Source organism: Harpia harpyja, chromosome 16, assembly GCF_026419915.1.
Source record: "Harpia harpyja isolate bHarHar1 chromosome 16, bHarHar1 primary haplotype, whole genome shotgun sequence".
Lineage (NCBI taxonomy): Eukaryota > Metazoa > Chordata > Aves > Accipitriformes > Accipitridae > Harpia > Harpia harpyja.
In genome coordinates this window covers 22,718,236-22,746,108 of record NC_068955.1, presented here as the reverse complement: position 1 = coordinate 22,746,108, position 27,873 = coordinate 22,718,236, and the positions used below count along the sequence as shown (strand labels likewise).

At 41.6% G+C, this 27,873-nt stretch overlaps 1 protein-coding gene across 8 annotated transcripts in view; it reads right to left on the bottom strand.

Moving 5' to 3' along the window:
- Positions 1–1,846: 1,846 nt before the first annotated feature.
- The window catches only part of MICAL2 (microtubule associated monooxygenase, calponin and LIM domain containing 2), a 122,345-nt gene continuing 96,318 nt past the window's right edge, over positions 1,847–27,873 (bottom strand). For 4 of the 8 annotated variants that reach the window (XM_052810463.1, XM_052810464.1, XM_052810466.1 and 1 more), the window contains 7 exons: positions 26,174–27,524; positions 18,028–18,122; positions 15,844–15,936; positions 13,790–13,883; positions 7,640–7,739; positions 6,318–6,391; positions 1,848–5,355 (listed from right to left, as the gene is read on the bottom strand). In XM_052810463.1, the coding sequence (XP_052666423.1) occupies positions 5,171–5,355; positions 6,318–6,391; positions 7,640–7,739; positions 13,790–13,883; positions 15,844–15,936; positions 18,028–18,122; positions 26,174–27,524 (1,992 nt within the window). In that variant the 3' untranslated portion in view covers positions 1,848–5,170. Of the gene's footprint in view, positions 5,356–6,317; positions 6,392–7,639; positions 7,740–13,789; positions 13,884–15,843; positions 15,937–18,027; positions 18,123–26,173; positions 27,525–27,873 lie in introns of all 8 variants that reach the window. The other 4 variants (XM_052810461.1, XM_052810462.1, XM_052810467.1 and 1 more) reach the window with 2 other exon arrangements.

The window sequence follows — 27,873 nt, the reverse complement described above, 5'->3', positions numbered from 1 at the left end:
TCTTCTCTTTAAATTAATAGTATAAAAAATAATAAACTAACATAGTTTCATAAAAGTATCAGAGTATTTTCAACCAGATTCTTTAAAAGTACAATGTATTTTTTGTTGTACATCAAGGAGCAAAAAAGATAGACTAACATGCAATGAGAAAAAATGCACATGGAAGACAAAAGATAACATGTTGTATACAGTCACAGAGATTAATTATTGGGAAAGTTTCAAAGGAAAGAAAGTGGGTTTTAAAATTTTCAGTAAGATGAGAACATCATCCTGGTATTTAATGCTTCTGATAACATGTTGTTCCATCAATCAGTTATTTATAAATACCGGGCCAAGTTTACCTGTATTTACATCTGGCCTTCTTGAGATAGTTTTAGAAAGAAAACAATGTTATGATTTTTTCTTAATAAGCTTCACTTGTGCCTGTAATTTTGTACGTCTGTGTTACATGACTATTCCAGCAAGCACATTGCTGGCATGCAGGGCCACCAGGTATCTTTTCGTAGTTCATTAGAACCAACAGAAGAAACTACAATTTGTTCACAAATACTAGGCAAAGAGATTTAGGTGAAATCCAGCAAATACCTTAACTCATCACAAAGTATTTGCCAGGATCTACGTTCATGAGATGTGGTTGCCATGAAGACTGCAATGGTAGTATTTGCATGCTAACATGGTAAATCCATCGTGCTAAAATATGCAAAAACTGTATAGTCCATGCAAAAGCCAGCAGAGACAGTTTTAGATCTTAACAGTAGCAAAGTCTTAAAAAATGTACAGAATCTCCAATCTGCTAAGCCACGTCCTGTTACTTGCTCAAGCAAGAAAGAAAACAGAGTATATCTTTCTGCAAAGAGACTACTGAACTGAAGTGAAATCCTTAGTCGAAATCAGATGTGCATTGGGCTAAAAAGCAGAGGTTTCAAAGCACAAGACCTCTAAGTTTGTTTCCTGTGCCCAGAGAAACCTGGCCAAATACCCTAAAAATCAGGGAGGCTTTCCTTTACCTTGGGGGCAAATGGATTGATCTTGAGGCAAATAATGGCTTACAAAATCCTTTTCCTGAACTTCTTGTACAACTGATTTTCTTTAGACCTATGATCTTTTGAAGAGGGGACAAGGGTGGGTGTGTGCTGTGAACAGGAGGGGAGCCTCAGTAAAGTCCTGTGGTGGCATTTCTACCCACATCCTACTCGTGGGCCAGCCAAGTCCTCCAGCTGTTGACCACTTGGCTGAGAAGTCAACGTGGCCTCAAGGTTTTGAACACAGATAAAAGTTTGACGTACTGCTTCCAATAAAGCCAGCAGGCAGTTAATTCCTGTGCAGTCCTGGGAATTTATGTGTGGTATTATCAGAGGAGTCACCACCATGCTCATCTGCCTCCGAGGCACACAAGATGGAGGGGAAAGGACATGACAGTAGAAGAAAAACCTCAGTTCAAATACGCCAAAAATTATCTTGACCTCTGAAGAGAAGCAGCTGTCCATCTGTCCTCTGAAGAGAACTATCCATCAGTTCAGAGTCATTGAGCAGGGGACAATGGTGCAGGCTAACATAAGCCCAAATCTTGCTTATCTACTTCTCTCATCCCGAGCATGTTGATCGCTCTGTAAGGCTTTCCCACTGGTAGAAAGCAACAAAACAAAATAACCTGATAGAAGTAAGGTTAGTGGCATTTGAAAATTGGCAGTTAAGGTTTTGATCACCAATTCTTAGTGATCCATGCAGTGACACTTTTCCTTCAGGTCTTCAGGGAGCTGTTATAATTCGTATGTCATGCCTAACGAAATTAGGTGGTGAATTCCTATGTAAGAATGTGAGGAAGTTGTTGATCTTCTGGAGTTCAGAACCTCTTGTGTTAAAGGTAGAGTCAAATGCCCTCTAACTTCAGAGTGTCATTATTCCTAAACTATACAATGCATCTGTGAACTGCAAGACAGTGTGATTTACTTACCGGTATATGAATTAAGAAACATATAATTTCTTACCTATAGATCTTTCCTAGACACACATTATTACATTGTAGATATCGGTGGAGAGAAGTTACTATGGAAATGATTCAGGGACTTCAGAGAGTGAGATATAATTTTATTTTTTTCAAATAGAAAATTGCTCACATCTATTCCATTTAGAGAGTCAATACGGTCCAGCACATCATATTACACCCAAAAACAACAGTGCCAGGGACTTAAAAATGAACAAATCTATTATAAGTTTACGAGTGAATTTACAGAAAAGACGACTCATAACCAAACCAATGTTTAAATACATTCCTAATACAAGCCAACCATATTAAATTGACCTGTGAACACTGCACATAGCTTCTCTTTTTTTTTTTTCCTTCCTCCTCTACTCTCACAATACATGAAGACCTGCTTTAAATGACTTAAGAGTATGGTTTTTTTTCTAAATCACTTCTACAGTTCATTTTTGGATCTAATCTTGTGAGGTACTTAATATCAGGGTAACAGTAGCCTGACAGCTTTTTCCACCCAAGAGCAGACACACAGGTTTGGGTGGAGCATGTGTTATGACCACATGGCATCCAGAAAAGTATCTTTTTAGCAAAGAATATTTTTGAGGTCCATAAAATGCTGATGGCCCTCAGCTTCTGTTGATGCTAATACTCTCAAGAACTCAAATCTTTGGAGCTAAAAGGAAAGCACCCTTTCGCATTTGGTTTTATAGCCAAACAGGTATCTGCTGTAAACTGAAATCTCAGGGTTTATTTACAATTCAGAGCAACCTGAACCTGTCTGATTGCAGTGTGTCCATCTCCCCTGGGCAAGAAGGCTGGACTTTGGTAGAGGAGAGCAATCTCCTCCTCGGGACTAGGGGCATCATGTTTCTCTGAGGCTGCCCTTCCCCTTCCTCTTTGTACAGCAGCAACACGAAGGTGAATGGACTTTTTAGATTGTAAAAGTGAGGTGAGAAAAATAATCTTTGACTGATATAACTGGAGGTTTCTGCTGAATTCCCCTCCTGTGCAAAGCACTAAGAAGTTTGCTTTAAGACTTTTTTTTTTTAAAAATACCTTGAAAGCATTATGACTCTCCATTTTCTACAGAAAACTGACAGATGTTCTAGACAGTCTTGTTCTATAGGATTACATGAGCCTACTGGGAACAGTGATAAAATCCAGAAATTTTCTCCACAAAACTGGAAATACCAGCAGATCTCAACAGAGAAAATTAAAATATTTATTGCTGCCCTGCCTGCTCCTACTTCGTGTCAATCTTAAGTTAGTTTAAAAATCAATCACTGCAATCCATCTCAATAAAAATGTAAACTGAAGATCAGGTATGCTTAGCCTGTGAAGGACAGAAAAAAAAAAAAAGTCTGATGGTAATTTTGGAACATATTCAAGGATTCTGCTATGTCCTTCCACTGCGATGAAAGACAAATTATATTGTTAAAGCCCTACGTGCTATGCTTTAAGGGTAGCCCTTCAAGTTATGGTAACCAAGAACATTGTTTAAAAATCTTAAGTCATATGTTATTACTGATTATTTACTAAAGCTATCTACTCTACTATGCACAGCTTTACTTACACATAGCTGTTAGAAATAGCATTTCTCAATCAAAATCAGAGACAACATCCAAACTGTAAAATGTAACCAGACACTCTTATCCTCTTTAAACAGTCTAATAAATAAATATAAATACATAAATATTGCAGAACAATAGTATATTCCTTGCACTAAGAGGTATATTATTTATTTGTGGTCAATAGTAAAATCGTGCTTTTATCTTTAGAAAGGGCATTTTAAATTTCTTACAACACAGCAAAAACTTAAGATCATTCATAAATGACTGTGACAGGATCCAGTGTGTCTGTTACCCTACAAGTACTTACCAAGAGGTTTTCTAGTTTAAAGCTTTTGGAACAGGAATGCTTCTAGCTTTGACTGTACCATAGGCAACTGCTGCAAATTAGCACCATTCACGAAATAACAAGAACATCAAATCTTCTCAGAGCATGAGGTAAAATGATATTCAAAAAGAAAGTCTTTCAGTTTCTCCTTGTTTTTGCAGTTTGAAAATGTAGTGCATCATACATACAGTTGGGAATACTCTCAGATTTAAGAAAGTACTTAAATTACACCAAATACTAAGGAGAGTTTCTGCACATCTGCTTTGCCAGTATCTACAAATGCATGTACAAAAAAGATAGGATATAGTTCCCTTAAGAAAAAAATATGCATATATATTCTTGAGCAACAAGATAAATATAGTTTAAATATACCCACAACATTTTCTATCAAATGTTGACATTACAAACTCAACATTTTTTTGCAGCCCTTTTGAGGAATTATACTCAGGGAGATCTTTAACTGCTATACCACTCATCACATCCTATGATACTAGTTGTGATGTATTTTATCAAGCAATTGTAAAGCAGTTAATCTGGATTACTATTTTAAAATTATCTTTTAGCATATTTTAGAGAAGACTTTAATCTGTGACATACAAAAGCTTTTTTGAGCATGTAACAGTCTTAAGGATAGTCACCCCTTTGATAATCCTTTACCATTTTAGAAAACATAGGGATTTAATATTGCTTTAACTTCTTGTTCAAAAATACACAGTGCACTAAAATTTACCAATTCCTGGAAAATTAATTTCTGACATTACATTTACAGTAGTTTTAATGAGTGCTTATATGCAGTTATTAGTCAAATGACCCTTCCTCCACCAGAAATAAAAATTAACCTTATTTTTATATGAGATGCTTGCTTTCTGACCTTTAAATAGTTCAACATGGGTTGGCTGTGCCAAAATATTAACAAAACCACATACAGATTCAGACAGATGGAAGCAATGGCATCTCAAAAATACTAAATTATGTCATCATGTTTCTCAGGAACTCTATTCTCAGCATTAAAATAAAATTCCAAGAAAACAACAGAGCTCTGATTTCCCTTTCACAGACCCTGATGCCTATCAGGCAGGTAAATTCAGTCCTATTCTCTATTTCGGTGATCCTTTAAGCTGATAGTGACATGACTCACTCCAGTATGAGCAAAAGAACTGCTTATGAGCTTTCAATAACAAAACAACACGTTTCCCAAATAAACTGATATTAAATTTGAATTCCTTCATTTTTCAGAAGACTGTATCTCCATGATTACAGATGTTGCTGAAATCATGTTTATTTGCATGTGGCTGTTTAAATCCTGCTCAGCTGATAGCCTCTAGATAATATAATGCTTTCAAAGTGCTGATCTTCTGCTTTTTCTTTCACTCTCTGCTCCTCTAAGGTAGACACGAGTTTGTCCCTTTCTTCAACCACTTTCATCATCTCTGTAAAAATTTCATCCTCCTCATTCAGATCCATGTCATCTTTAAGGCTGTCTAAAAGATCACAAAACAAGAGGTTAAAATCCAGATCACTCTGTTGTTATGCTTTGCATTTTAACTGTTGGTGTACAGGTTGAATTAATATTATAGTCAATGACAAATGAATTCAATAGCAGTTAATATTTTTCATTAAATATTTTTCATTTCATTTTCACAGCTCAGGGAAAATTTCTCTTGCATTTGGGCCATTTAAGGTTGACCATTAAGGCTTCTAAATATCTAGAGTAGATCTTTTAGCAAAACTTAGACTGGAAGGGGTAGAAAGAGCGCTACTTGTTTTGTAAAAACATTTAAGCTGGAGTTTGAATTTAGTTTATACAAGGTAAAAAGCCCAACCATGAAATGCAGTACCTGTAAGAAAATGGAAGGTGTTTTTCACAAAAAGTATTGAAAACTGCCATCACTCACAATCCACACGCTTAGAACACAACAGGATATTTTGGAGTATTCAGTGCTATTGTAACCCCCCCCTTCTCCCTGCATTCCTCCTTCCCATGCTCTCTTTTCTAATACCAAATGAAAGGACAAGCCCAAACTGTAATCCCAAGTACGTAAAAGCAGTTCCAAAATACCGCAGTAACCAGTAAGGCTACAGTTAACATAAAAGCAGATAACCTCTTTTGTGTTTAGCTAGGTGGTGGAAGAAATTACTTTCTCTTGCTGCTCATCATCACATGTTAGTTGGATGTTGCTGCCTGCACGGCACAATTAGTGGAATTACATGTGCGAGTGCTTCTGATCCAGTTCAGTGTAAAACTGGACGGGTTAGCTTAGCTGTCTTGACTAGAAGTCAGATGAGAAGATCTCACAAGTTGCGTTTTGCTGGCCGAGCTGCACTCGCAGAAGAGCACAGGAGGAAGAGCCTCAGCCACTCTAGACCTTATTGGAGCAAGCAGGGACTCATATGGGCATGGTCTATCACTGTGGGCTGGAGCATACTCTCCCCTTTGACTTACCATCAATGGCCATTTTCTCCCTCAGCTTTTGTTCCAACCTGCTTTGGTGGTCCTCCAGTTCTAGCTCTTGGGCTCTAGGTACAATAAAAAGCACGTCGAAGAGTAAGCTTTTTTCAATAGACACACATATGTTAATATTATTTCAACCAAGAAATTCTGTGTTCTCTTTATGCAGTATTTTCTCCTCATGGGCAGTCAAGGCTAAAAGCTTTGCCTGTGCCTATATTGCCACAGCAATGCCAGAAGTCCCACTACCACCTTTTGCACTATGTATCAGATTAAGCTCCCTCATACATCGCAACACTTAAGGCTTTGACCAGCTGTGCTTTGTTGGTGGTACCCACAACATGATTCTGAATAGGACTGAACGCTCCCACAGACGAAGGGCCCCGCCAGACCCTCTGCACAGGAACAGGTCCTGAGGCAAGGGAATGAACACATGTGAACGCATCCAGACAACAACATTTTGTGTCCTGCAGTGCTAAAAACAGCCTGCTTCTGCGCTTTTAACTCTGCTTTGCAGGCAGTGCGAGCAGGAAGCATTGCTACCACAACACTCGAGGACAATCGAAGGGGAAAGAAAAGGTTTGGTCCCTGGCAGCACCAGCACAGCTGGGGAGAAACTGGGGTGTGGCTGGAGCTAGTGGCTGGACTGGAGCCCTTCACACAGCATGGGGGGCTGAGTAAGTGATATGGAAACGATAACTGGCAAGGAGCAGCCTGCACTGGTGTGAAATCCAGGGGTGAGTCATGACTGCTGCAGCTCTCATCGCTTTCCCACGCTGCCCAGAAATAGTGGAGAAAATAGCTGAGAGTCACCTCTGCCTATCTGTTGAGTGCGTTTCCACAGAGGCAAGGTGAGAGAGCTACAGCCAATATTGTTTCCATCAGCCACAAACAGTGGCATCTGAGGTGGTTTTTATTTGCTTGGTGTATCTGCTTGTTTCATTGCTGTAGTGAATTCCTAGATCTTTTCTCCTATGCCCAATAAAAACTGAGATAACTTTGTCAGACTATTTTTCTTCCACAGGAGAAAGTGCCCAAGTGTTCATTAGACCCACATTATGTAAAGGCAGAGCATCTATACGCTCTACTCGTTTACAGTATCATGTAGGATTGAAATAATTGAACCACTGTGGGAGGGAAGGACTAGGAGGGCTCAACCTAACATCTGTGTTCAAAACAGATTGTAGCTACTCTGGGTACGTTTATTCCATGACAGTCTCAAACTGCAGCACGCGGCAAGGTGTTCAGGTGTATTATGAATACACTTTTCTCCTCTCCCCTTCCCATCTTTAGTACTAATGCTTGTCCTTACTTACATAATCAGGAGTTCAGACTCATAACGCATTAATTTATTCTTCTCCAGGACCAGCTGAAACCATTCATGTAGCATCTGAGTTTCATCCTTCGTGCCTGAATCTGTTTAAAATACGAGACTTAAGTGGGCATTATCAGCTTTCCTTCCAGTGCTCTTACCACTTAAGTTCACTTTAAATAGTCCTCATTTGTAAGCCCAGGTGAGTTCAAATGTAGATTTTTTTTTTGCTGTATGTAACTTATATCTGTAATGTCTGGGTAAAATACGTATAACATTCTTGTCTACATTTGGTTGTATGTTGTAGTTTATTGCAGTTAAAGATGCATTAGATTTAAAACTACTTTTGTTTTGGAAGTTAAGTTCTTTCTTTCAAATAATCATATAGGCTTTCTTTTTTTAATGTGCACTTTTTCTTTCTCTTAGTCCTGCCTTTGATAACATAGTTTCTCTGTTGATACTGGACTCCAACAGCTGAACTATATGTGTAAACGGATATCCCATTAACACAATCTGACTTCAGGATGTACATGCTGGCAAGCATCAAGTTAGTCCCTGCTTCCAGTGGGCATCAGACACACAATCAAATCCTCTACAAATTTTCATTCATTTGCCAACTGGCCTCTAAATCTGCATCTGCTTTGAATGACAGGAAAGGCTGTGGGACAGGACAAATGTATTATTACTGCATGGTTTTGTAACACTTTGGGCTAGGGCATCACTGGTAGGCACTATACAGACATGAAACTTGAGATGGTCTCTCTCAAAGAGCTCACAGCTTGACTCTGCCTTGCTGAAGAGCAGGACAGATTTCTCTTTCACCAGGTGAGGGCCTTTACTGCTCCTAAAATGCCATCTATACAAAAATCTTTGGCAATGAAGAAACCCTGTGTGTTTCCAAGTGGCAAGTCAGAGCACATATGTATTTCTTTTCCTCACTGTCCTTTTTTAACATGCTCATCACTTCACATTTTCCATTCATTTTCTTCACAAAACAAAACCACTCCACCACCCTTTGGTGCAGAATTACAGCAGCAGCGATGGCACTGCAAACACACCTCCCACAACATCTGCTCTGCCCATCCGCCATCTGTTGCCACAAAATAGTGATCACTTGTAGGAAGCAAATATCTTACAGTACTCCAGCTTGAGGCAACAATTTAGGTGACACGCTGACCCCTTCAGAAGCATAAACCCAAGAGCCAGCCCGTGCTCCTGCCTCAGCACGTGGTAGTTGCACGCCCCACCACGCTGCAGCCCCATGTTGGAGGCAGGGACAGCCAGACCTGGGACAAAGCAGAAGGAGGTGCTGCCAGCAGGCAGGGGAACACAGCGCTCTCCTCCTCAGTCCTTGCATCACGCTGCTAGATAACCAAGCATAAAAACCCCATAAACCAGCCTAGCTATTTTCTGTGGATGCAGACTTACGTGATTTCTCCTACTTTAAGAGGACTGCACCTTTATTTCAGATGACTGAGAGTGCTGAAATTTAAGCCCAAAGCTCTCAGGTTCAAGCTCCAGAGATGACAATTACAAGAGTATCATTAAACTAGGTTACCAGGTGAAGAGGTAGCCAGAGTCCTAGACAGTTCAGCAGTATTTTGGATGCCTTTCTGTTCTAGTTTTGAAACATGCTTTGTTCTCAACCTGAGGAATTACCCTCTTGCCTCTACTGCTTCAGCTGTCCCTCACTTTAACATCAAAGCCAGGATTTGACTCCACTCCAGAGCAGAAGTTTAAAGCCCATCTCCTTTGGGCAGTAATGATCTCACCCAATGCAGCTCTTTAGCAATCTTCCTGAGCAGGAGGGAGATTGTTGGGTGTTTGGGATCACCAGCCCATTTACCTGCTTTCACCATGCACTGTCATCCCAGAGAGCCTGGGTCACCTCCTGCCAGCGTCGGAGGAATTACATGGGCCCCCACACCGAGGACAGGAGTCATGCTGTCTTAGGTGCAGTTCTGCGATATCTCATTAGGATTTGTCCCCAGTCTGCAGTTACCATGAAACGGGAGGATAAAGCAGCAGGAGAGGGAAGAGCAATCTTGGTCTGATTTCTGCCCGATTCCATTAAAACTTGGCAGTACTGGATGTGTTTCTGTGGGACCTTCTAGGTCAGCAAGTGGTGATAAAAAATGTCTTCTCAGAGTGACTGCTGGAGCAGTTCTCGCTGGGACATGCCAACGGTGGCTTTTCACAGATCTAATGCAGGGATGCAGCATCAGTATTCAGAGCCTTATGTCTTCATATGCCACTATCCAAAGTGTCATGGTTTAACCCCAGCCAGCAACTAAGCACCATGCAGCCACTCACTGACTCCCCCCCACCCAGTGGGATGGGGGAGAAAATCGGGAAAAGAAGCAAAACCCGTGGGTTGAGATAAGAACGGTTTAATAGAACAGAAGAGAAGAAACTAATAATGATAATGATAACACTAATAAAATGACAACAGTAATAATAAAAGGATTGGAACGTACAAATGATGCGCAGTGCAATTGCTCACCACCCGCCGACCGACACCCAGCTAGTCCCTGAGCGGCGATTCCCCCCCACACACACTTCCCAGTTCCTATACTAGATGGGATGTTACATGGTATGGAATACACTGTTGGCCAGTTTGGGTCAGGTGCCCTGGCTGTATCCCCTCCCAACTTCTTGTGCCCCTCCAGCTTTCTCGCTGGCTGGGCATGAGAAGCTGAAAAATCCTTGACTTTAGTCTAAACACTACTGAGCAACAACTGAAAACATCAGTGTTATCAACATTCTTCGCTCTGAACTCAAAACATAGCACTGTACCAGCTACTAGGAAGACAGTTAACTCTATCCCAGCCGAAACCAGGGCACGAAGTTATCATCAAAATTTGATCTACCTTACTCTCAGTAAAAACACTGCAATTGCACGTATGTGTATGTCCTGCACACACACAGAGGGTTACTATTCCCTTTTGGCTGTTTTCTTGATTAGGCAAAAATATTATTCTTTTTAATGTTTCCTCTTTACACTTTAAAATCTCTATATCCCTAATAAAAGACTATGTATCATAGGTTGATTGAAGTAAGCAAAGCGTAATGCACTTTGCAAAAATGCTGCACATTTTCGCAAAATCCTCAGTGCAAACTTAAATAAAAATAGCCCTTGTTTTGCTGCCTCCTCCATCCCACAGAATGCCCCCCAAGTGTCCACAGGGGCATTTTGTCCCTGAACTACTCAAATGTTTGTTAATAATAATGTTAATAGTTATTTAAGTCTGATGGAGTGCTTTTATGCCTTCCAAGGGCAGAACAAGCCAATGAAGTCGTTTGCGTAATGCAGTACGACAGATCTTTTCAAAGGTTAGAGGGAAAACAATTTGTGACTTTGTTTTGTGAGCCATGCTGGCTTTTTCTTAAAGCATTGCTAAAGCAAACCTTTCCTCCTGGTTTACCCAAGTCTCCTTAACCTAGCTCCCATTTGAAAATCAGATATTCTTCTAATTACACCATAGCTATTTCTATTTTCATCACTTTTGAGACAATGCCAGGCTGGAGAGGAGTATTTACTGAATACTGTTCTCCAAACCTCAACCTTCTGTTCTCCAGAGTGATGCTACAGTGTCCCTCCGTACAGCAGTCACACAGTAAAAGGGGCTCGGCCAGTCTGCACCTTTTTAGGAACAGCTAAACTTCATATTCCTTATTCCTACAGGTTTTCAACTGATTTATTTTGACTCTGTTGAAAGGTCTGAGAAACCTTGGATATGCTCCTTATGACATAAAAAATTAGCTGCAACATGTGCAGATATTTGTTCATCTTCCAAAACATGGAGAGATTTCTTAATGTTCTCTCTTTACCATCATTCTACGTGATTTGTTTAGTCAACTGCTTGGTTATGCTAATTTCAGTGGAAAATGTGTTTCAAGATTTTTATTTTTGTATTTTCTTGTAGGCAGAAGATCTCCATAAGCCTCCACAAATGTCAGTGGAAAACAAAGCAACGGTACATCAGTGATTTATTATTTGGTATTTTGAACCAGAATAAAGGGAATAACTGGCATGAAAAATTATTCATAGGACTGATATTATTTTTTTTTTTTTTTTTTTTAAATGCATGAATTGTTGTCACTACAATTAGAAGATCATCAAAGCCTCATTTTGCTCATCAGTCTTCATGGCAGTTGTTTTGCACCCACGCATGTTCTCTTCTAATTCAGTTGAGGAGCTAATGAATAACTCCCCCTAACAAAGGGGCCATTCACCCCGGGCTTACAGAATTATTAGAGGAGAGTTGCGTAAATGTCACTGAAGACTAGTGTTTGCAGGCCTGTCTCTAAATTTGGTTATTCACAACCTTTGCAGCTCAATATTATTGCTGAACTGTGATCGTTTTCTAATTACCTTAATAATACCTATTAAATCACTTGAATTGCATAAGCACAGACCTGCTTAAATACAACTTAACCTAATAAACACTGGTCATTCATTAAATAACAATGCTCATTATTTTTAAGAAGGTTGAACAGAGTATTAAACTCACCAATTCCTGCATCATTACATGTATGTTATTACAAGCAACAAAGCACTGACATTTTGTTTGGGAAACTTACAGCCTCATGCTTTCGCACCAGAAGAGTTATTGAGAGACAGTAACATCCTACATTTCAGTATCTGCCCTATTTGTAATTGGCCACCTACACACAAACAATCAACAGGGAGAAAAAATAGTACTTTCACCTTAATGAGGGCAATCCAATTACTAAGGATGGAAAGAGAATGAGAAGCATCAATCTCTTGGCAGACAGCCTTCTTTAGGAAATGTGATTGTCAAAACAGCAAAAACAAGAGGTGGCTCTAGGCCATTTATCCTGGTATATGGTGTCTATCCCAAGAGCTAGAAGCCTCTTGTCCCTCTGTATTCTTGAGGTTTCCAAAAAACAACCACCCTTATACAACTTAGCAGTAAAGAAAAAAGCTAACACTCCAAATCCTCAAAGTCTTTTTAGCACACTTCCTCACAGGCAGTAAGGTGAGTGTCATTTGATAAAAGGTTATGTTTCCATTTAAGGAAAAAAGATGCTAGCCTTTTAAATAACATTTGAAATAGGTTGGCACTATCAATTATAGGAAATCAGTTAATAAATATAAAAGGTTGGGCAAACGCTCTCTTGCTGAACTGATTGGTTCAGTGTTGGAATAGGGGCAACAACTGCTAAGAAATATGGCATTAAAATAGCCAGCACGTAGAGATTGTGCTGGGTTGCCTAGCTAAGACAACAAGATCAGGTGCCAAAACATATCTAGGTTTTCAGTGTTGTGCAACTGCCTGTCATGAAAGCACGAGGTTCAGCTTTCTAAAACAGAGGTAAATAAAGACACGTTCGCAATCGGGCTGTCGGCTCCCCAGAGTCCTTTCAGCACAGAACCGCAGCCCCCTCTGAAGCCCCTCACACGCGTGGTTCGCACTCCCATCCCCACTGGGAGCCTGGCAGGAGCGCCCAGCTGTCCCAGCCCTCTGCGGGAGGTCCCCCCAGCTTCACCCCATGCGTGCTGGGGGGCAGCGGCAAGGCTGGGCTGGCGGGAGGATGCTGCAGTCCTGGGCGCTTGGGACTGTTGGTTCAGGCGAGGGAAAACCTTGCCTCCGACCGGGGCCAGGACGACGTCCCGGTTTTATCTTCTGCCCATTGGGGGAAAAGCTGTGTAGTTTGGGTCTGTGTGCCTGCATGCTGCTGTTGCTACAGCATGGCCACCGGCTCTAATCGTATTAATGGCATTTCACACTCCGGGAGAAGTCATTAAGGACTCTGTTACTAGGCACGGGCTGCTGCTGGCTTGGTAACTGAGATACAGCTCCTGGAAACCTCACTGCTTCCCTCCAGAAGATGGAATTAAGCTCAGGATGGGATTTAAAAAAAAACAGGGGGGGAATGTAGATTCAGGTTCAATAGCAAGGCAAATAATTCCAAATCTGTGATGACCAACAGAAAATTCATAGTATTCAGCATAAAGGTGCTTGAGCTAACAGAGTTTGAGGAAAAGGGTAAACAATGATTTTTGTCCTTCCAGTTATGATTTCAGATTTTGCACTGAACTCTATTTCTATGACAATCATTAAAACCCCTCTGCTTTGAGGAAGGTTAAAACACCCACCACCAACCAACCAAACACTGCTTCATTTACCTGATTCTCCTCTTAGTTCTCTCTCCAGTTTGACACCGAAAATCTCCAGAGCTTTTTGTCTTTCCTCCAATTCTTCTAGCTGGCGCTGGACTGCCTGCAAAATTGTAATGATACAAAAGCTACAGACATAGCTTAAAAATTCAGAGACAAAAGATGGCCTCAGTGGTTAGAGAAACAGCTTGAAAAGGTCTTAGAGGAGTCATGGAATTTGCAAACTCATTGAGCGTATTAGGTGCCTAGGCAATTTAATAATTCCACTAGGTATCTATTCACATTTTTATGTGGGTAAGTATCGTAGGTACTAAAAGAACCTCAGTTTTTCTGAACTTTAGCTCTCCTGATGTAAAACAGAGATCAGAACGTTTCTGTGTCTCGCAAGGTGTGAAAAGTCAACACCTTACACATTGAGAGGCACATATTCTGAGATGCTACATGAATAAAGCTCATATAAATATTGAAGGTTTACAGCTAGAAAGCTTTGCCAGCTATTTTGTTGTCCATGGGGTTTTCTTATTTGTTTTGCTTTCATATTTCACAAGCCTTTGACACAGGAAGGAAAGGGTCTAATAGCTAAAAAGTGATAATTCAGTGGCACTTCAGGAAGGACTTCTACATTCACTGGTCCATCCCCTTTTAAATAAGATTTTCAGAGATGCCATGTGGATAATAGGCATGAAAAACCTTAAAAGGTTGAATTGTTAAAGATAGATGCTCAGCAGTTCCCATTTCAGGCTGTGTTAGGGCATACCAAGCCAAGCCCTCAGCAACAGCCTAACAAACATGAAAGGTGGTTCAAGAAGTTTGGACTTGATTAGTTCCACAAAGCAGTAAGATAAGAGAAGGCACCTATGCATGTAATTTTACCTTGAGATAAGTTACAATTCTCAGATAAAAACTATAACATAGTTGCTTTTGCTTCAGATTAAATAAGATATGATTTTTTTTTCCCATGGGTTTTATTCTGTCACAGATTTTATAGTAATGGATAGATATTAGCATTTTCTAAAATCCACTGTCTGGTTCAAACACAAAATTTCTCTCCTTTTCAGTCATACATTTTGCAAAAGCACTGATGTCTACAAAAACAGAGATTTCAGATTCACATCTGAAAAACAACGTACTAGTTTTCTTTTTTAATTTAATATTGGTACAGAAATAGCAAGTAGAAGCTCCAACCAAAACTATCCACCTGCTACAGTAATACAACAGAAGACGATGGACAAGTCTGCCTTCAAAAAGCCTTCTCCCCCCACTACCATATCTTGATTACCATTACAACCTGAATTAATGAGATTAAATCTAGCTCGTTTCTCCACCCTATGCTACAGTACAGAAACACACAAAAAGTGCTAATGGCCACATAAGCCATTAAGTTGTGTGTGTGTGTGTGTGTGTATATATATGTATATGCATATAGATATGTATGTGTGCTAAGTGAAACAGATAAACCTGAAAATTTTGACAACTGAGACAACACAGTCTGAGATCAAGTTGTGCACAAGTGCGTTCCCAAATCTTTGAACTCTAATTGGAAATAATAAAGCATTAGCAGAGGCCAGAGCTTTTCCAGCATTTTCTGAAGAGCAGGGCCTCTATAAAGTGAAGTGGCTTTGCATCATTAAGAAAATGGTTCACTTTCATTACGGCAGAGAGACAATAAAAACCATCACTGTATTTTCATACCCTCCTGTAGCATGTAGGGGTAATAGCTGAATTTCTTACATTCTCAGGGGCTGATGTTATTTGCTCTTTCTCTTTCTCTCTCTCTCCAGTGTATTCTTCTCTTATTGCTAGTCATTATTCCCTCTTGTTTTTCATAAGCAATTACACAATTATGATGATCTCCTGGGGCAGACGTGGATTTGTCACATATAGAGGTGCAAGGCCCTGCCACATACATCTTCCTGCTCCTGATGGTTTGGGGGGACTTCAACAGAGAAGGCAGTGAGCTGCGGCGAGGAGCGAGGGGAGGTACAGAGCCCACACTGCATGCCCCATGTCCTCGCTAGTCACTCTTGGGAGACAAATGGGACATCTGGGAGCTATGTTTTCACCTGTGCCTTGTGAAGCCTCTTCAGCTCCTCTTGCTTAATCAATTGCTTTGTCTCCTTCTCCAGCTTCCTTCTCCTTCTGAGAGCTCTTTTTGCCTACAAAAGGGTGAGAGGAAAAAAAAGGCAATCAAAGCATAAGTACACCATTAAAGGTTTCCTCAAACCTTCCCCAGAATCACAGAACCATTGAGGTTGGGAGAGACCTCTGGAGATCATCTAACTCGACTCCCCTGCTCAAAGCGAGGTGAGCTACTGGAGGGTGCTTGGGGCAACCTAACCGAAATGAAAATATTCATGTGGGAATATTGTCATTGACTTTAAATCATTACAAGCTCTTATTGCGACCCTAAGTGAGCGTGAGCTGTGTCTATCAATAAAAAAATGTATGAATCACAGAGTTGACTATATACAACATACCACAATTGATGGCTTCTGCAGACATCACCATGATCAGGGAAGAAGCCGGGCACAGGCAGGGGGAAGCACCAGTTTAAGGAAACTCAACCCAGTTCTATTGCTGTAGCTGCTAAGTAATAAAATTCACTTCGGATCGCTTGTAACACAGTAAAAGGGACGTATCCGAAAGAAACAGCCATCATAGGACACTACCTGAAGCTCTACGAAACCTTCCCCAATGCCGTTTCTCTACTGCATTACGGAGGGTTTTTGCCTTTCCCTGGGGCACCTGTCGCTGCTGCCGGGAAAGCGGGGCAGCGCGTGCTGCCGGGCTGGCTGAGGGAATCGCCTGCACTTGCTCCATCTTGCTTTTGACCCAAGCTATCTAGAAGTGCTTCAGGGCTGTGGTTTTCCCGTTTTGGAGGAGACAGAATATATGAGCACCGTAGACAAGATGATTAAAAAACTAACAAGCCAGGAAGCCGCTAAATTTTTTCCCACCGAATTTTGCCAGAGACAAATGGTGGTACTGGCAAAATAGCAGCCAGAACTGGCATTGAAAGAGGTGCTAGGAGGCAGCCGAGAGAAACAAGCTGAGTGGGGAACATGCATCAAAACTGAATCACTGCTAACGCCCGTGTGCGACAGCTGCTCATTCACCCTGTTTCTGGCAGCTGCCCCGGCAGCGCTGCCTTCCCCGCTGCCAGGTCCTGCCTGTCCCGGCGGCTGCCTCAGCGCCTGGGAGTTGCTCCTATCCAGTTTTCTCCCACATCGCCCTTCTTTTCTCTATTTTGCTTAAACTTTATTTAATTCACCGTAATATTATCTTACTACAGATTGTCTTTCCTGTAACAGGAAAGATGCGTGATGAATTCTGACATCTCAGCGCATCCTGACACAGAGCCACTGGCGGGACGTGCCACCACACGTTGCTGCGCTTCTGCCCTGGGGCACTTTGGTTCCTCTGGAGCTGCGCAATTGGGTTTCTATTGAAAGCCCCACTTAGCTTTCAGCTCAGATGTTTTTTCAGCATACTGGGCAGCCTTTTGCTTTGCTTTCCTTTTCTTCCCCCCTCAAAGGCAACAAATCAAAGGGCCATCTCGTACTATTAATTCCACTTACTGATATTTCCCCTCCACAGGAAAGAGGTAAACACATTTCTGATGAGCTATTCAGGCAATAAAAGCTCTGTTTCTTCACACGAGAGCTGGGTATCAGGAGTTCACTGGTGCTGTAACCCCACGGCTCCTGCTAGCCACAGGAACCCAGTTCAGGCTCGGAGAGCCCGGTGTGCAGCCGGCCCTTTCGGCCGGGCCCGGGTGCGACTTCGTGGCTCACACAGTCGTGCTGATTAGGATAAACACAGCGTTTTCCACACAACCTGCCTGTAGTGCCTCTCAAATGAAGTTGCATTTCCCTAAGGGAAATCTGCATCTGTTTGGTTTAATTTTTTCAACAGTTTGCTTGTTGGGCTACATATTAAGGCCACTTAAGAATGCAGCTTCAAAGTGGTTTCAGTGAAACATGTCTGTTTGTCAAATTAAGACCTCCTCTGTCAACGCTGGTGTAACCTGGGGGAATTAAAGATCCAAAGAGGAAAAAGAAATTTTGATGTTCATCTGTCTTAAAGAGTTTTAATGTATTTTCTCTCCATGACACGTAACCTCCACTGATAAAACGTTCCAATCCCCACTTTGAGAAATTGCCGTATGCTTTAGATCAAAATCATACGATGAATCTTAAATACAGTCCAACTGAGGAAATTTCTTTCTGTTTCCAAGTCAAGATTACCTTGTGTGTTAACGAAGGCTTGGATTCAAATTCATCATCGGAGGAAGAAGTAGAATACTCGATAGCTTGTTTTCTGACAGGTTGGTGTTCACATCCTAAATGCAGAAACAAAACAGTCAGTGAAGCAAAAAATACTGTTCTTTAACTTACACGGACACTTTGCACCTGCCCTGAGTTCTAATCAGCAGCACCTAGAGCAATTTGGAAATTTGGCTGATGGCATTAATTAAATTTTTGATCCCTGTCAAAAACTCTGTCTGGGTATATTTGATTTTTTGGGGGTATTACATACAAATAAATTAATTCCTTGAGCACCCTGCATGTAGCTTGCTGTTCTGAACGCACTCAACATTCATTAAAACGTATATCTGAAGTTAGCCATATTACTCAAATGATTGTATAAGGCTCACTATACAGTGTAATTGAATGCAAAAAGTCTGAGCCAGCTCTTAAACAAATTACCCTTATGTGGCTTGTAGCATCTGGCACCCATTTTTACTACATGACATCTGCTCAGTGTAAAATAGTTGGCGTCAGAATGTCTGGTCATATAAAAAAATCACAAATGTAATCAGAAGCAAATGGACTAAGAGAACAAGGCTTTATCACACAGCCTCATGCAACATAAATATTTCATTAATTATGTCTAAACAAACGTCACTTATTTTTCTGCTTTAGGAATATTATCACATCATTGAACTGTTGATTAGAATGCCATAATAAGTCAGGAAAATCCATACATCACAACAATGCACTCCATAAGGAAAACGCAAAGGCTGCCTTTGGAAGAAGCATGCTTTCAGAATTATAAATTAAATTACATTTAATTGCAGCAATTTTATCATGCCTGTTTTTCCAGCATCTTGTTTCAGCTGGGTGTAAATATTTGAATTTCTTCTTAATTTGTCTAATTCATAGCTTCATTCTCTTTATTTCAGAAAATAAAATTGCTTTTGGAACATCTGTCTCTATGCTTCAACCTGCTACAGGGTTAATGATTAACAGCTGGGCAGCATCTTGGAAACGTACATTATTTAAAGCTAACAGTGCCATTTTTCTTCGTATTCGTGAGGTAACGGTTGGCTTTCTGTGTGCAAGTTGTATTCAGATTAAAATCACTTCCCATTCTCCCAGCGTAAATGTTTCTTCTTCGCCTTGTCCGGGATCCCAGTCCTGATGTAGGACTTCTGTCTCAAGCCCTAATTTAAAAATCAGGATCCATGAAACCTGCCCATCCCAGGCAGTAAAGCGATGAAAGCAAATGCAAGCGATTTGAGGCAGAAATTCTGATTTTTGTCGGCAGTCTCAATTTTAGAAGCACCCAGTCCTTGTGTCAATGAAGCCGCAAGCTCAGAGGGTCCAGTGGAGCAGACAGGTCCTTGGGCAGCAGGAGGTGCAACAGCCCTGCCAGAAACGCCAGGGAGTCTCCACTCCCCCGGGTGATTCCCCTGCTCCAGAATTGCCCACGTCTGCCGACCCACGCCTCCCCGCCTCACGGCGCTCGGAGTAGGGACACAGCTCCTGCTTGCTGGCCTGCCGGGGACGCTCCGAAGGCTCAGGATCGCTGGGGTCACGCCAGTGCCACGCACTGCCCCGCGCTCTGCAGACGAGAGTGCGAATCCACCCACGCCTCGCCTCTGTCCCCAGTGGGGACAGTCAGCCGTGAGGCCCTTCCTAGTGCACAAGATGGAGGAAGGCATGGGGGCATCATAGTTACTATTCCTTTCGAGGAGTAAACTTGCCTGCGTTGCTTTTCCTCTTGCAACCAAAAGTTTGCAGTAACTACCCTGCGGGTCAGGCTGCTGGTGAAATCAATTCCATAATATGCAAGCGGCAAACCCAACAGCCCGGCAGGCCTGGAAACACAAGCAATTACACGCTCCCTTTCTTCTCCCAGCTGTGGGAATAAGTGACTGCTTCCCCGTATCCTCCTCTTTGATTGATATCAATAATTTAAAAAGCACTACAAGGTCTAGAGGAAAAGCAGCCTGCCGTAACACAAGGGCACCTGCCTCCTCCTCGGGGGTGTGACTCGGGAGCTGTTTGCCTTTCTGGGACAGATTGAGGGTCAATGACTTCCCCAAGGACTTCTAAGAGCCATCTCCTGAGCACTAGGAAGCCGATGTCTGCGCATGGAATAGATTCATGACATCTACGATGCCTATCTGCTATAGACAGCCAGGTATTTGCACCTTGCTCTGCAGAGAAAAGCCATTTACATTGCTGCGAAACAGCTCAGCCTTTCAAGAGATGCGGTACCCAAAGCTCTGTGAGACAACAGCCACGCGACTGCGATCAGCAACGTCCTTCGTTGCCTCCACCCGAGAAGCCTACAGGACAAAGGACCACGTGAAACCACCCAGTGATGAGGCATCTGATGGATCTACCTGCGCGCATCGACAGTTACGGTCTCTGTCGCATTTATTGCATGTACATTTCACTGCACCGATGTTCTCTGCTAACATGATATGAATAATTGAAGCATGGGCTGCTCCAAGGAGGTGCCCGGAAACACACAGCAGTGTGACAGAACTGGGATGAGAATACAGGTTTTTGGCTCCCAGATGTGTGGTCCTGCCACATTTCAGGGATATAGGAACAGTGGGACAGTGCATTTCTCTCAACATTAAAAGGGCAGCCACTCGGTGCTCTGCTCAACCATTTTTCTTTGGCTATTTCCTTGTGCGAGAGATCAGAAATATGCTCTAAAATGTACACCAGATGCGAATTTCAACTTCAAGACAACTATAACAAGCATAGTAAGAAATTACCTCACTGAATGAACTTCCTTTATGCAGAGCTAAGAAAAATACCACAAATGTATTTTATTTTTGAAGAAAAACAAACAAACCAACCAACCCCCAACCACAACAAAATAAAAAAACCCCACCACTTTTCTGTATTACAGCATCTATGTGTTCTGCTATAGACAACCGAGCATTAATCCTTCCCATCTCTAAAGGGGTGGGATAGGCAGAATTTAGCCACCAGCTGTGAGGATTTGAACAAGGAGTTCACACATAAAAATGTTCAACTTATGGACTTTTACACTTACTGGGTCATTTAAATCTGAATCTTAGAACTGCAATAGTAAAGTTAGATAATAATAATTTGTCTACTCCAAATATGACAAGCCTTAAAGCTCAATCGCTACAGAAGAGATCTCAAAAGCATACATTTTTTTCCAAATATTAACTCAACTTTTCTAGACTTGGGCTTTCTCTCTCCAGCCATCTCATTCCTTCGAAATGGGAGTTATTTATTACTTATTTCTTAAATACTCCAGCGTCTCCATAACTTCCAAATTAACATATGTTATTCTAGGGCTTTTCCTCCCCAGCTAACATGACTTTGGATCACTAGGAACTGTCAGCCATAGTTTTAGTTCTTAATTATAAAGGGGAAAGGAACAAATATTTCTGAAATCTTTATTAATCTATTCTTGATTTTTACCTCAGAGTAGCTGCTAGGAGTTTGGTCAAGAGCCCTTTCCAGCATACCTGATTTACGGCTGTCAAATCACAGGAAACTGAGCATTAATTATTATTGTTATTGAATCTGACAGTGTCACAGAATACTCTTCAAAGTACAAAGTTGGAGGAAACCTCCAATTCTTGATACTGGGACTTGATATCCTCATATGTGTATGTCATAAGAGATAAGAAAAATTACATCCATAAAATTAAAATTCCTTCCTACGGCCAGTTTGTTACAGCTTGGTAATCCAAGGGTGAGTCTCAAAGACACTTTGCTTTGGCCTAAGCGTGCTGCCGTTGAATGCCATCAGTGGTAAACCCTTGCTGTATTCAGAAGGATCAACTGAATCAAAGTCCAGTGCTTTTGAGAAGCCCTCCCTCAACGTATAAGTCTAAGGTACTGGTTTCCTAGGAAACTTGAGGTCCCCTGAACAAAGAGGGACGTGTCCTATGAAGAGGTGAAGAAGGTGATACCTTCTGTAGGACATGGGAGCACTGCTGATTGTCCTGGAGATGTATAGGGAAATCCACCACTGCCGTCACTCTGCATGTCACAGCTCACCTCCCTTTCCTGGGGTGTTTTTGTGTCACAGTAATGACTGTAGTCTAAATACACAGAAAGTCTTGGAGCAGGAACAGTTTTTATAACATGATGTTATATTAATCTGTTGGCTTCCTCTGTAAATGTCCAAGATTGCATATTTTTATAAGGTCATTGGAGTTAATCATGACTGCTTTAAGTACTTAGGTGTTTTACAAAAGAAAGAGGCAAAGTCACACATATCTCTTGGGGCACTGGTGTCCCAAACCAGATGGGAATTGGCACGAGGTAGGAAATGAAGAGAAAGGCCAGTAGAAATCAAGAGTGGGCTTGGCTATTTGGCTTCACATCTCTGCTTCTCCACAGGGTTCTCATGTGGCATGTAATGTAATCTTGCAGTGCCTCAGCTCCCCTTCTAAATCACCGAGATGACAGTGACAATTCAGCTTCCAAGAATATTGCAAACACACACACTTTCAGCGGTACAAAGATGCAGTAATGGGAACCGTGTATGGACCCAAAATATTTGCAAGTAATCCCTTTTCAATCTAAAGGTGCACAAAACCAGCAGAGTTCATAACATCTAATTTTCTCATCGGCTGGATTCGTAGCTCTGCTTAATGGTGTGAGCCATTTAAAGAACACACAGTCACAAACTGAGCTGTAACAACTCTCACCTCATCTAAGGGATGATTCTAAGGATGTTATCACGCGATTCCTACTCTGTCAGGGACAGAAATATTCCTCCCACGTCTCCATCACTATCAAGAAGCAACTCCCGAGTCCCAAACATCTGCCAATAACCAACCACCTTCGTGGGCTGGTCTCCAAAAGGACTGTCCATAAGCCAAAAGCAACCTAAACCCTGGATCCACTACTGCGTCTCGTTACAAACACTCTGCTGACTGCAACTCTCTCATACAACCTGGCTTAGCATTTTTTTTTACTGTTGTTTTTCTGTGTTACTAATGATTTTTAGTAATTATAACTAACATAGCACTTTGGCATTTTTTTGAATTTCAAAAGGGCAAGTAGGCTTAGGAGAGATCAGTTAGCCATCTCATTGACTGATTTTATTGATCAAGTTTTGGGTTTCTTTTCTTTTTAAACTGCAGGTTGGAACCCAAAGGAGGAATCAAAGGACAAAAGCCTCAAAGATATTTGTGCAGCAAATAAAAAATCTGGAATTTCACCTAGAAACTCCAGTGTGGCTATCTGGGGACATTTGTATATTCTACAGGCAAATTCAGATAGGATTTTTTTTTTTTTTAGACCAATCTCTTACTGAAATCAGTGCATGAACCCCCATTCCTTCAGTAAGATTTGTCCTAGGTCCCACACAGGTAGTCTGTGCAGCCAGATCTCTGCACAGCCCAAAATTTCCAGGTGGCTCTGAGGAACAGCTCTTATAGAACAGAGAGAAAGTGTTAGCCAGAAAGTCTTTAGACCAGGTCTGGATATCAGGAACTGGAATGATCTGTATGGAAGGTGTAACTGCAGGCATAAGTTTGAGTGACAGGCAATCTCCCGCTGAGTAATTAAAATCTCTGTTTCCTCATGCTGAGCTTCAGCTGGCAGCTGAACACTTGGCAGGAGATGACAGAAGGACAGAATATAGTTTTAGTTTGGACAGACACCTGGGTCTGAAACACAGAAGTCATCAGCATAGGAAAGACAACTGGACATGTATTTGCAGATGAAGTAACTAAGATAAGCTGTAGGGAAAGATAAGCAATGTAACATAGAACCCATAGTTGCGTAGGGTGAGACAGAAGGTCCTTCTAGTCTGTCTCCAGCAGTGGATACCTAAAGGAACACTACAGGCACCGGGTAGTCACATGAGACTCCTCCCTTTAACACTCGCCCAGCCTCCAAGCATTTTTTAGTTCAGGAGCTTTCTAAATTGGAAGAGGTTTCTAAGCATTTGGTTAATTCTCAGTGGATTTCTCTTCAATGAGCTTGCCCACTCTCATCTCAAGCCCATGGACTTTTATCACCCAGCTCATTCTTTGGCTCCACAAGCAAAACAGCCCACTGAGGCAGAAAACACCAGCGTAATGTTAGACCAACCATACTTGCACAGGACAAGTCTGTCTGGCCTCAAATAGGATAGAAAAGCCCTACTGCAAAGAGCCAAGAGGAGTACGAGAAAGAGCCTCATTAAACTGATTTCTGCAAGGTGCTGGGAGTATTTTTTTTTTCTTCAAAGAAAAGAAATTTTCTGTGATTCATGGTAAATGTCAAGAGAGAAGAATAATGATATGTAACATGGGCTAAAGCTCGTCATCAGTTCATGTCTGAAGTTTGGCAAGCCTGGGCCTCAGACAAGTGCCAATACAAGACAGAAATGCCATTCTAGAGAGCCAAGCAGGACTTGGCTCTTCATCAGTTTGATTTACTCAAATGTGAATGTTTGAAAAAGTTCAGGGAGCTGCGATGTTGAAACGTTGAAGACGACAGATTATTGGGCAAATGGCTAGATCAAAGCTGCGTTTTTTTTCTTCTGAACAGACTTTGCAATGTCTACATTTGATAATTATAATAAATTAATAATTCCTCTTCTGGCTTGCACAGCAGAGGAATGCAAGACATATTAAACCAGCATGGTTTTCAAAACACTTAAAAGAAAGTATAGTATTATTCAAACCTGACACGAACTTTTCCCATTTTAGTAGGAACACAATGTATTCATTATTGTAATACATCTAGTTAAGAGCAAGTCAGCTTGGCTTAGTTGATGGGTGATGACTAGGTATAGGCTCAGAAAAAGCCTCCTGTTGGAGACCACAGCATGACAAGCGTGAACGCTAGCAACTCCCTGTGGCTTCAGTGCAGTCCTTGGCATCCTCTGGCTCAATGGGGATGTCTGATTTTGCAAGCTGTTAGATAAAGGATGCTCCAAGAATCTGATCCAAAAGTTCAGGAATGAGAGTGGGAGTTATTCTATCGATTCAACGAGCATCAGATCAAGTCTCATATATACTGTATATCTTCCTCACAGTATGCAGTACTTCTGAAGCAGAAAGGATACAAAAAGGATCTGGCAGCTCACTGGGAACATTCCAGTTACTTCACATTTTACATGCAGATTGTTATTTTAATAGTGCAGCATAGGGGCAATTTTGGGGTTGCAGTTTGGGTTGCAATTTAATAAGGTAAGAAACAAACAGGTATGTCAATAAAATTCAATAGGTTAGTTAAATAACCGTGACTTTCTGCAGTGGGCTAGTGGAAAGATGGATCAGAGAAAGACAGGTGGGTGCAGCTCTCATACCCCCTATTTCATACCTGAAACAGTGCTGCACTTAATTCCTTCTGAGCCTATGCTCAGATTACTCAGATTGCTCTTTGTCTGATGTCAATATTTCTTAGGCTCGTCTGCAATTTTAATACTAACCTTGTTCTTGCAAGCAAACATGAAAATTGATGCCTTTTAATCACTGCCCAGATAGCCTCACAAATAGGTCAGAGTAGGTCAATAAGGTGCTATCTCCTCTCAAATAAAAGACAAGGGGATATTAGTGACACCGCAAAGCTCCCAAAAGTATGTCTAGAGTTCGGTCACTACAACAGCAGAGCGAGCTGAAGAGACACCTGCTGAGAAAGCACATACACAAAGCAAAGCTTCTTGCTATTGCAACCATATTTCTTCAGTCTCTGAGCTCCTCATGGAAAGGGTAGCAAATGTACTTCACACTGCACTGGAGTTTGTGGGGCTCATCCTTCGGCCTGCCCGCTGTACTCCCCTTTCCACAACACAGTGTCACAGCAGCAGCTGCTCTGCACAGCATCCCACTCTGCCTCCGTCTTCCTTCCACCTCACCGAGTACATTTTCCTGACCCAAACACATTTGAACAGCAGCGAGCAGCAGACCAAACTTGGGCCCAGCGAGCTGCGCTCTGCTTGCAAATCCGCTCTGCTCCTTTAAACCAGCAGAAACTCCTAAACCTTAACTAAAAAATATTTATTAAGACTTCCTATGTAGAAAGTAACTATAAATGAAATGTAACATACAACAGATAGGTGTTTGCATGATCAGACATGGGTCTTTTAAATGTTAAGTGCTATTACATCATCATCATCATCATCATTTAAGAATAATAAAAATAATTCCACTCAGGTCCTCACCTGTGGAAGGATAACATAGCCTGTCTTCTGGAGAACGGTCCTTCGTGAAAGGCAGAGATGACACAAAGGAATTCCTTTCTCTGTCATGAACTTTACTTCTCAGTCTATCGAAGAGCAACCCAAGACTACCCTTCTGTGCAGAGTCATCCAGATTGTCCTTGGAGGTGTTCTTGGGCTCTGGAGATGAAAGAAGGAGGTACTTTTCATTACAAATAAACATGTCATCCATGGGAGCCCCTGGAGGAGTCTCTTTAAAGGTAAACTTTTCTAGGAGTCCTGGGACATCCTCCATCCTAGTGCAAGATGATTTCTGAGGTATATTGGTTGTCTTGGAAGGCCTGGTGTGAGAACTGTAGACGGGGAAGGATACCTCCTTGCTTAGAGATCTCTCTTCAGAGCCGACAGAAAAATTAAATGGATTTGAGAAAGGGCTCCCATTTCCTAAATATTCTCCTGCCCACTCCCCTACTTCAAGCTGCTGTGGCTGAGTGTTATTTGCTCTGTTATTGTTACTGTTCCTTTGGCTTCGGGAATAGCCAGGAGTACTGGGGAAGCTGAAGAAAGCTTGTTCTGAAGAGGCTTTGACTTTGCTGTCCGAGTCCTGCTTTAGTCCTTCTGGAGATGAGGTTAGAGGCTCCAAAATGGACCTTTTGATAGCATTGGCTATGAGCCTCAGTGGTGATTTCGGCCGGCCAGCTGCGTGCTCCCTGGCAACTGCATCTGGACTCCTCAGAGTATCTTTTGTATCAACTGGCAAAGCTGGTGGAGCATCATCTGCAAATAAGAGAGGCACAGGACAACCAGATAGTTTGACCACATCTTTTTTCCGGTCAGCATCCTTCTCCTCACAGGTCCACAGCGCTCCTTTGTTTCGATACCCTGGTCTGGTTCCACCTAAGTCCGTCCTGTTTGAATCACACAAGGGTCGCTGTTGAGTACAAAGCACCAGCCTCTTTTTTGCCTCCTTCAATTCTTGCTCAAGCTTTTCTTCTGGGTGCCTTGTATTTTTGCCATCTTTCTCTTTCAAATCCAGAGATGACAGCACTTTTGTCTTCCTACTAAAATCTTCTGGTTCAGAGGTATATTTCTGGGGTTTTCCCTTCCAGCCCTGGGCTCTGTGTGTCCCCATGTCATTATCTGTATCTTCAGGATGGGAAAAATCAGCAGCCAGTGTCCCATTCCCAGGAGGGGTCCGTGGAGAACCTCTGGTGCTGCTCTGAAAAGGACAATGGGGCACATAGAGATGGATGTCTTCAGGCATCTCTCTGGTTTTTTCTTTTCTTTGAAATACTGGGCTGTGGGGTTTGAAATGTCCTCTTGTAACTTCTGGTGGTTTCTTGTAAGAAGCCAGCTGTGAAGTACATGAAAAAAAGATTATATTAGGGGTAGAAAAATACAGTTTAGTGTATCTTTTATTTCATGTAATAGTTTAATCAATTTTAATCTTAATGTAATACTAATAAACATAATATTTAATTTATATACACATACATATGTAGATGATAATACAATAAGAAGAAAACCTTTTCTCTCTAAAGGGCTAATATTTCTCTAGGAGCGGAGATCTAATACTACTGGAAATTTTAGTAGTCTAAAAATAACGTTATTCCTGCTAAGAATCTGTCATATCTTTATGAATTGCCTATAATATTTTCCCTAGAAAGAAACAGCCCTATCTACAGGAAAATAAACAAGAGCAG